The 10,278-nt window shown below is 42.0% G+C and overlaps 1 protein-coding gene across 2 annotated transcripts in view; it reads left to right on the top strand.

Moving 5' to 3' along the window:
- The first annotated feature begins 974 nt into the window (after positions 1 to 974).
- LOC308334997 (large ribosomal subunit protein eL15-like) overlaps positions 975 to 10,278 on the top strand; it is a 41,918-nt gene continuing 32,614 nt past the window's right edge. For both annotated transcript variants that reach the window (XM_080791924.1, XM_080791923.1), the window contains exons 1-5: positions 975 to 1,208; positions 2,348 to 2,395; positions 2,845 to 2,897; positions 5,591 to 5,772; positions 7,972 to 8,108. In XM_080791924.1, the coding sequence (XP_080648050.1) occupies positions 5,601 to 5,772; positions 7,972 to 8,108 (309 nt within the window). In that variant the 5' untranslated portion in view covers positions 975 to 1,208; positions 2,348 to 2,395; positions 2,845 to 2,897; positions 5,591 to 5,600. The remainder of the gene's footprint in view (positions 1,209 to 2,347; positions 2,396 to 2,844; positions 2,898 to 5,590; positions 5,773 to 7,971; positions 8,109 to 10,278) is intronic.

The raw sequence follows: 10,278 nt of genomic DNA, 5'->3' as shown, positions 1-10,278 counted from the left end.
CGTGCATGCGACCTCGCCCTTTAGGGCCCTCAGGCGACTTAAGGCTCATTCATAGTCTGGCTTGTCGGTGGTGAGCTGAAATAACGTTGAGCCGTGGTGAGTAAAAACAGAGAGAAGGGCTGGGGGCGGTGGCGGTGGTTTGCTCTTCACCGCGGCTCGTGATGTCATGTTATGTAGAATGGTTATTACATTTCATGATATTTCACAGTATGTAGAATGGGTACATTTCATTATATTTCATCACAGTATGTAGAATGGGTGCATTTCATTATATTTCACAGTATGTAGAATGGTTATATTTCATTATATTTCACAGTATGTAGAATGGGTACATTTCATTATATTTCACAGTATGTAGAATGGGCACATTTCATTATATTTCACAGTATGTAGAATGGGTACATTTCATTATATTTCACAGTATGTAGAATGGGTACATTTCATTATATTTCACAGTATGTAGAATGGGTACATTTAATTATATTTCACAGTATGTAGAATGGGTACATTTCATTATATTTCACAGTATGTAGAATGGGTACATTTCATTATATTTCACAGTATGTCAATCAATCAATCAATCGTTATTATTAAAGTTCATTTTTTTCCAAGACCGGAACCAAACATTGAGGCCTTGATGTTCCTCCCAGTTGAAGTTAGGCTCGCACCTACTTCCGTTCCAAGATCCTATTGCCCGAAGGGACGGTCGCGCTGTGATTGGTTAGTCACTTGGTTAGTTAATATTTATCATATTATAGACATATTGTCCAAAGACAGATAACGGTTTGTTTTAAACTAATATAAATACGTTTATATGTAATAAAATAAATAGATATGATTTTATATTTATATCGATACATCTATCTTGAGTTTAATTTAATGAACGCGCTGTTGCCTAGCAACCAAGCAGCCAATCCCAGTGTGGGCTGATCCCTCCGGGCTATGGGGGCGTCAGCAGCAACGTTGCACTTGCAGCAGTGAAAACAAACGGTGGAAGGAACGCTAGCTAACCGTTTAGCGGCGAAACCAACAGACTGTCGCTTTAATCACTTCAACTTTAAACTCTAACTGCGTTAGGAAGTTAAATTTAATATAAATTACTCAGAATAAACATGGAGACCATTCTGGAGCAGCAGCGTCGCTACCACGAGGAGAAAGAGAGGCTAATGGATGCTAAAGCTAAAGAGATGCTACACAAGAAGAGCACGGTATGCTACATGCTACATGCTAATGTTTATACTGTTATTACACACACACACACACACACACCAGTTTTATTATTATTATGCCATAATGTCACTTATTACACATGTTGGTTTATTTTGAGAGAGAAATTGAACCAGATGGAATGTGGTTCCATTTGTACACAAACTAGTCAGGCTCCTACTTGGCCTCACCCCCCGAACCCACCTCACCCCTGCCCACTTTGACAGGCTGGGATGGCTTAGGGTCGACGACAGAGTACAGCATCTTGCAATGGGTCTGTTCCACAAGATTCGATACACCACCAAGATACCCATGTACCTGTCTAAATACTTCCTTAATGTAAACGAAGTCCACACCCACAACACCAGAGGGAGTGCAACAAACCATGTACAACCCAGGTTCGGCACAAACAAGGGACTAAATTCTTTTCGCTCCTATGCCACCAAAATGTGGAACGCACTACCAACAGTCATTAAGACATGTGAATCCCTTGACTCCTTCAAAACCGCTCTCAAAGGGCACCTACGGACGGCTGCAATTCGAAACTGGCCTCTGTAAAATCTGAATCCCCCCCACCGCCCTCCCTTTTCCCCTCACTGTATATGACATGTATCCTTTCCCTTTTTGCCTCCTACATGATGAATTCCTGTTCTGTTCTTTGACTACATAGAAGTGTCTATTTGTATGTCTCTAAATGTTTTGATGAATTGAACAATGTGGACCCTGTTGTAAATAAGTGTAATGCTTAATTGGGTCGTCCACTCACAGTTGACAGTCTCTGTATTGAGTTTGTGCTTAAAATGTACTGTAATTCTACAAACTGTTAATAAATATTTCAATCAATCAATCAATCAAAGAGTTACAGAGCTGTAAGTGTCCATTTGGTTCCATGTGTTACACTCTCAGAGTTACAGACCCATAAGGGTCCATTTGGTTCCACATGTGTTACTCTCAGAGTTACAGACCTGCAAGGGTCCATTTGGGGACCGCTTATAGCTCTGATCCATATCCTTCTAGAGCTATGGAACAGAGCTAGACCGCTTACAACCTTTACGACAGTGTGTGGGTTTATAAATCCGTTACGTGTGTGTGTGTGTGAGATAAACATTGAACTAATAAAACATATTTCCATTATTTTCAGCTCAGAGAACAGATCAACTCAGACCATCGAACCAGAGCCATGTTGGATGTAAGCACTAGCAGCAAAATATCTATTATTTAATATGGAATTATTGCAGAATTGAGCTCAGTTAATATCACACACTGAGCTTGTAGATCTGCTATTTTAGAAAAAAATCAAGAAAATGTGGTGGATGTCTTTGAATTTATATATATATATATTCTTTCAGAGGGAATGTTTTTTAATGTCTGGAACGGGGGTCCCTGGAACAACATATTTTCAGATGGGGGTCGGCGGCCAATTATTACATATATTTTTGGGGGTCCTTGACATGAAAATGAATGTGGAGAACGGCTGACATACAAACATGGTTTTTCAGAAAACTGTCAGAATTTAGAAGGCATTTGTAGAATCATTCTCGGGCTAAATGGGTTAATGTAATATAGATTATAATACGTTATATTATAAATGCATCCATCGTAATAATGTTTAATCATAAATGTTTCCATTCTGTACAGAGATACATGGAGGTGAGCTCCAGTCTCAGGGATTCCTACGAAGACAAAGACGGGTAAGAGACTAAACCCTAACATTACAGTACGGTACAGTACAGTAGGTTTTAGGTTTATTTATTTAGCACGTAGTACAAAAAAATAGACAATAACATATCAAAGAACAGATGGTTTAACAGATTAAAAGTTAATTAAGAACAATACAAAAGTCTACAAAACACAGACTGCACAAAAAAGGGAAATAAACAATACAACACACAAACGCACAAAAGAAAATATAACACATCAAAGTAAATCATGTAATCTACAGGGAGGAAGAAATAAGATATTTCGTACAGTACAGTACAGTACAGTACAGTACACTACCATGACCATTCCTACGAAGACAAATAATAATAAATAAATAATAAGCTAGCCGTGTGTGTGTGCGCGCTGTATGGTTTACGTCAAGTCACGAAATCACTTGTTGCTGTGGATCGCTATGACACAGCGCTATGCTGGGACAGTCACAGAACAGATTAGTTGCAGCTCAGCATTGATTTGTGTGTTCCAGATAACCAACCTTGTGAATAGTCCTTATTGCTCTCTTTTGCAAAATGACAAGTCAATGAATTGATGTTTTGTAGTTGCTACCCCATACCTCAGCACAGTAATGGAAATATGGCAAGACTAAGGAACAGTAGAGGGTGCAGGGCTCGACGCTTAGCATTTTTCCAAGTAGCACGTGTGCGCCTAAGTTGAAAAATCTAGTAGCACACAAAATATTTTAGGAGCACGATGAAAAATGATGTATTTTTAAGGGGCGCTAGCCCCTCCAATATACAGCCTTTGTCCCCACACATCTCAAAATGAGCCATTGACAATCAACAGAGAAATTACGTCAAAATTCTGCTAAATATGACGCCATTGACATTGAAGGGAAAATGTATGTCATAAGTAAACGAGCAAATCAGCTAACCAATCACAGGCAACAGGCATTCTGATTGGCCAGTATGAGATGATTTCTGATGATGTATGATGACAAGAGCGCCCCTCACTTCACATGGGTGTGATTCTTTTAATGAAGTGATATGAGGTAGGGGTGGAAAATAATGTCAAAATATTATATCACTATCTTTTCAGCAATTATCACAAAATAGTGATATTCATCATGATATCATTGTTATGTTTGTTTTCATATAATCTATATAATCAATTTGTTTTATGCTAATACTTTGTAGATAGATCGATAGTAGCTCTGTTCCATACCTCTAATACGTGCAACACATTAGAGCTATGGACCAGAGCTAGATAGATAATAAGTTGCTCATGGATGGATAGACAGGCTATCCGTTTTTATCCTGCTGTTCTATCATGTTAGTGTGACATTCAGACAGTGCAGAGGCTGCTCGATGGTGAATTAGTATTGTAACATTCTCCTTGGCTTTGACTGACTGATATTAATACGGTAATCCAGCCAGTTCGGTCATTTGCATTATCATTTATGCTGGGCACACACTTTTGTAAGCAAACGCTAAGCAAGGGTTGTTTTTGATAAACATCAATCCGTCCACTCCATATGTGTGCACGCTGTTTCACCCGCGTTTGGTTAAAAGTAAGTTACGTTTGAACTTTGAACATTACAAACAAACTTTGCAAATAACGTGTCGGGGTCCAAGCAATTCCTTCTGCATCTGTGCGATCATGCTAATGCTATCCCGCTGAGTTCGCTCTGACTTCTTTAGCAAGCAGTGTGACAGGGAAGAGCACGGAGCAGCAATACAGGGAGGGGAGGGGCGGTGGGAGCAAAGGGAACAGATCTTCAAATGAACACCGCATTGAGCCTCGACAGAGTCGACACGTTGTTGGCTTGTAGCTCTGCTCTTTTTGGCGAACGACACCGCCGTTCAGAAATATAAATGTAGGTATAGAACCGCGACTATAGAATGTGCACTTGCTGTAGACAGAGACTTGTCTTTATCACGATTGAATGGTCAAATCCTGTAGTCGCACCTGTGCTACAAATTGAATTTTACAACTCGCACGGTGATATTTTTAGTCGCAAATGCGAGTACCTAGTCGCACTGTCGAGCCCTGAGAGGGTGTGAAGTGACTTAAGATCTAGAACCAGTTTTTCTTTATTTATGACTGCTATACTTCTAGCTACTTTATATTTTACGTTTGTGATGTGTGTTTTCCAGCTAAGCCCATCGTCAATAAATTGTCACACCTAGAAATTTGTTTTCGTGCACCCGTTCAATAGCAACCCCATCTATTTGGATAGGAGTGTTAGTAGTAGTAATATGTGTGTAATATGATAATGATATGATAACTGTACTGGTGGATATGATACTGTATAGATGTATATGGAGGTGCCACACTAAAACCGTGGATTTTAGTTTGGCGTCGATTGAGACAAAGTTGGAAACCACTGGAGAAGCTTGCTAGGATTTGTGTGTGTGTGTGTGTGTGTGTGTGTGTGTGTACTCCTGCTGCGCAGCAGTGTGTGTCAGACCACTAGATGCTCAGTGAGACTCGATCAACGAGCATAAATGACCTGAGTGAAGCATTTATTCTCCCACACACACACGCTGCCTCACACACACACTAACACTAACCCTTTACACTCGACAGTTAAAGAGCTAATTAGGGTCCATTTGGTTACCAACTCCATTTAGCTGGGGACCACCTGGAACCCCCTCAAGGACCACTGGTTTAAGCGTTTAAGGTGATGTTTCGATGATACTGATGAAGATGTTGTCTATTCCTGCAGATAAACCAAGATGGGAGCGTACAAGTACATGCAGGAGTTGTGGCGCAAGAAGCAGTCGGACGTGATGCGTTTTCTGCTGCAAGTCCGTTGCTGGCAGTACCGCCAACTGTCCAACCTCCACAGAGCCCCCCGACCCACCAGGCCCGACAAGGCCTGCAGGCTGGGGTACAAGGCCAAGCAGGGTGAGTGTTTACTGGGTCTGTAGGCTGGGCTACAAGGCCAAGCAGGGTGAGTGTTTACTGCGTCTGTAGGCTGGGCTACAAGGCCTAGCAGGGTGAAGGCTCATACATAGTCTGGATTTACGGTGGTGGGGTGACCACCGAACTACAACATGACGTCACGAGCCATGGTGATCAGCAAACCACCGCCACCGCTCAGGCCCTTCTCTCTGTTTTTACTCACCACCGCTCAGCGTTATTTCAGCTCCGGTGATCAGCTCACCACCGAAAATCCAGACTATGAATAGGCCTTAAGGCCCTCATTTATCAACCGTGCGTTCGCCAAAATATGGCGAAAACATTTTCGACATTTACCATTTCCGGCAAAGCTTGAAATTGACAACGTTCAAAACCCACGTCTGCTCCGCAGCTGGCGTACGCTTTTTCCTTGGCTGTTTTTCTGTCTTACACAAGCGGAGCAGCATTGTCTGAACTGCTGACACGCTGTCACAGGCATCTAAACATATGTTTTCGCTCCTAAAATGTTAATATAAAACGGTATGTGTATGTAAAAAAAAAGGGAGAGATTTCAAACTTTACAAGTAATTAAAATCGTGCAATTAAAAACAATATAACATGTTTACAATGTATTAGTTTGTGCTTAATCAAACAGTGCTTTACTGGCCTTGTTATGCAAGCGCACTTGTGAGATGATTTTGGAGCGCATGCGGTGATGCGGCATATGTGATTATGATATTATTTAAAAAAAGGCATAAATGGACTGCACGCCTTTATTTCCAAGTGACGATGACAAGCATACAGCTTGCCTATTTGTAGTAAGTACTAGCAGGCTATAGGCGTAAGGGGCTTAATCATTCACCATTTAAATAAGTGCTTAGACAGGTTTTGACAGTTTTGACAGTTCAGATAAAAGCGAGATCATTTTCGGGGCTCGGGAGGACGGGACCGCGGCGTGCGTCGCCAACACATACCAGCACACATGCAAGCGGCAAGCCTTCATCCATATGTTTATGATTCGTTCATCAATGATCAAATCAGAAATCACTACATAAACGTTGATTATGACTGCCTTGACGACATGATAGCCTCTCTCATGCTGCATGAGAGAGCTAGGCTATCATGTCGGCAGTCACCTACAGGACTTTAATATCACAGCAGTGCGCAGTCTTCGCCGTGCACTGCGCACGAATGGGTAAAATTAATATAGGCCAGCCTACAAACTAATTCCATTCATGGCGATCAATCAATCAATCTTTATTTATATAGCACATTTTTCAGGCAGTGAGTGCAGTTCAAAGTGCTTTACAGTAAGAACAAAAAAGTAATAATGATAAAAATAATATATATATATACATATACATACACATACGATGCGATACGATGCGATGTCGATGTGTCATGTATATGCGTGCATGCGTGGACATGACAGCAAGGCAAGCGAGAGGGAAACAGACAGGGTAGGCCTACAACTTTATTTAATTCATGCAGGTGTTCGTTCTTTATTTATTTAACAAGACACCAGTTAGTTCGGCTTGCAAGTTGCGTGTGCGTCTGTGTGTGTGTGTGTGTGTGTGTGTGTGTGTGTGTGTCAAGAGAGGGGGGTGTGGGCAGCAAGGCACGGGAGAAACGTATTTTTTCCTGTAACCCTGGTTACCAAACTTACCAGCCGTCGTATTGCAATTGTTCATGTCGCAAAAACGAGGGCGAGGCTTGATTTCATAGGGCGTGCCAGATAGATTTCAGCCGTCACATTTGTTAACGTCAGAACGAAATTAAGGAAGGATCAGCTGTTTGCGATCACTTTATATATGCCGTGGCGAGTGGCCGTGGGTGTACTACGAAACCTGCACTCGAATCTGTGGCAGATTTTACACTTGATTGATAAATGAGGGCCTAAGTGTTTACTGGGTACATTAAGGTCTGTAGGCTGTTTTTAACTCATCTTTGCTTCTGGGAGGTCCCTGGAACGACATATTTTCAGATGGGGGTCGGCGCCCATTTAAATAGTTTTTGGGGTCCTTGACATGAAATAGTTACAAATGATGTAGAATGTGGTCCTAAATGGGTTACTGTGTTCTATTCCAACAGGCTACGTCATTAGCGTATGTTTTCTTTTTTTCCAACAGGCTACGTCATTAGCGTATGTTTTCTTTTGTTCCAACAGGCTACGTCATTAGCGTATGTTTTCTTTTGTTCCAACAGGCTACGTCATCTACCGTATCCGCGTGCGCCGTGGCGGTCGTAAACGCCCCGTGCCGAAGGGAGCCACCTACGGCAAGCCCGTTCACCACGGAGTCAACCAGATCAAGTTCTCCCGCAGCCTGCAGTCCACCGCTGAGGTGAGTCTGACCCTAACCGGTTAGTCGACCGTTAAGAAACATCCGGATATTATTATCAGCTTTAACGGTTAATTTGCATAATAATAAATGCGTGTTCTGATCTTAAATCCCTTTATTTTAGATCGTTTTTAGTAATAGTACAACATAAACATTACAGAGACTGTAGTTGTCACTGTACAATACTTTAAAACAGTTGTCATGTTGCACACATGCCTAAAATTGCTCTTATTTGCGCCGCCCAGCTTGTCACACTCCAGGCTGCATGAACAGCGCTCTGGCTCTGTTTTCTGCCCCCTCAATGTCCCCGTTCTCTGTTGTACTTCAATGGCTAGTTGGCGACAAGCCTACAACGGTAGCGTTGCGGTAGTCAAAATGTAAGCGAGTGACAGGCTGACAGCGAGACGAGATTAACACATGTCGACCGTATCAATGCAGAGACCTACATTATTAAATCCATTATTGGCCATTTGGCCTGGAGGGAGAACGTTTACAGCCGCTGTCGCTTCCTCCTCAACCTCCTCCTCCTATCCGTCTCCCGAGTCCCCACACTAGCACGGCTTACGGCTATCAAGTTAGCCATGTGCTATCGATGTTTGAGGGTTTTCTCGTCAGCGAAAAGTCAACAAACAGAACACGGTGACATGCATGCTGATCTTCCTTAATAATAAAAAAAAGTCTTAGCCCATGCGTCCAGTGGCTTTATAGGTATAGGTTGCTTAGATCTGGACTGGATTTATTTATGTTTTGGACTAGAACCGGCGGACCTCTGTACTGTAGACGCGCAGATGCATGCATCATGCAGATGCGAATATGCGATGCGTTGTTTATTGATGATTAAGCCTACAACAATTTATATTGTTAAATGTTGCTTTTTAGTTTGTCTTTTAAAAAGGAGCATAAATAAATGTATACCATTCGTCTACCAACTTTAATTATGCAGCCTATACATCATGCATATTACATTTGGGGTAGCGGTAGCCTATTAAAAAAGAAAATAAATCAACCACTATCCGTTAATGACCCGGTTAATCCTATCGGCTAACCGGCTGGGAAACTATCCGTTACTGACATCCCTAGTAGTAGTGTGGACGTACACACAGCCTGCAGTCCACCGCTGAGGTGAGTCTGACCCTAACCTGGGATAGTGTACAGTAGTAGTGTGGACGTACACACAGCCTGCAGTCCACCGCTGAGGTGAGTCTGACCCTAACCTGGGATAGTGTACAGTAGTAGTGTGGATGTACACACAGCCTGCAGTCCACCGCTGAGGTGAGTCTGACCCTAACCTGGGATAGTGTACAGTAGTAGTGTGGATGTACACACAGCCTGCAGTCCACCGCTGAGGTGAGTCTGACCCTAACCTGGGATAGTATACAGTAGTAGTGTGAAGGTTTTTCAGATGTAGTTCATTTGGAGCGTTTGGTACTGTGGACTGAACTGAAGATGGACATCTAACATCGTTTAGTCAGACGGGACGAGACAGGACATCGTATCGTTGGTACTAAACGTAACGAGGAAGAGGTTTGTTAGTTTCTGTGCTGAAGGAAAACCAGTGCTATTACCATCTCTATTGCTGTGTTCACACTACACAGGCAGATGCAAAGACGTTAATTCTCAATTAGCTGCAATTTGCAACTGTAGGGTTTTTTTAATAATGGGATTAATCTAGAGTTTCAATACCTTCCATTGACTCCCCATTCATCCAAACTGCATCTGTGATCTGCTTAAACGTTAAACTCACCAACGTTGCAGCTGTAGGGGAAGGCTTGAATTATCCTCTTTCAATCCGTAGAGCTTTTGTTTCTTAAAAAATCCACCGTAGAGTGTAGACATGTTATGAGCTACTTCATGTCAAGAAATTCTGTGCCGGTGTGTTGGATTTTGGAAGTCACTGAACGGCCCTGCGTTCCACCTGTTTAGAATTTGCACATAATGCAGGAGGCAGCAGCGCGACCCCATAATAAAAATGAGTGCTGCCAAACTGCAACACTTTGAAAAATAAAAAGAATCACCTGCACAGAATTTATTGACAGAAAGTAGCTCATCATAACATGTCTACGTGGATTTTTATGAAACAAACCCTTTGCAGATTGAAAGAGGATAATTAAAGGTTTCCCTACAGCTGAAATGTTGGTGAGTTTAATGTCGTTTAATACAAGCAGATTGCAAA

The sequence above is a fragment of the Protomyctophum bolini genome (genome assembly GCF_963924005.1).
Source record: "Protomyctophum bolini genome assembly, chromosome: 20".
In the NCBI taxonomy this organism is placed as follows: Eukaryota; Metazoa; Chordata; class Actinopteri; order Myctophiformes; family Myctophidae; genus Protomyctophum; species Protomyctophum bolini.
The sequence above is the reverse complement of the archived record's forward strand: the minus strand, read 5'-3'. Positions and strand labels throughout refer to the sequence as shown.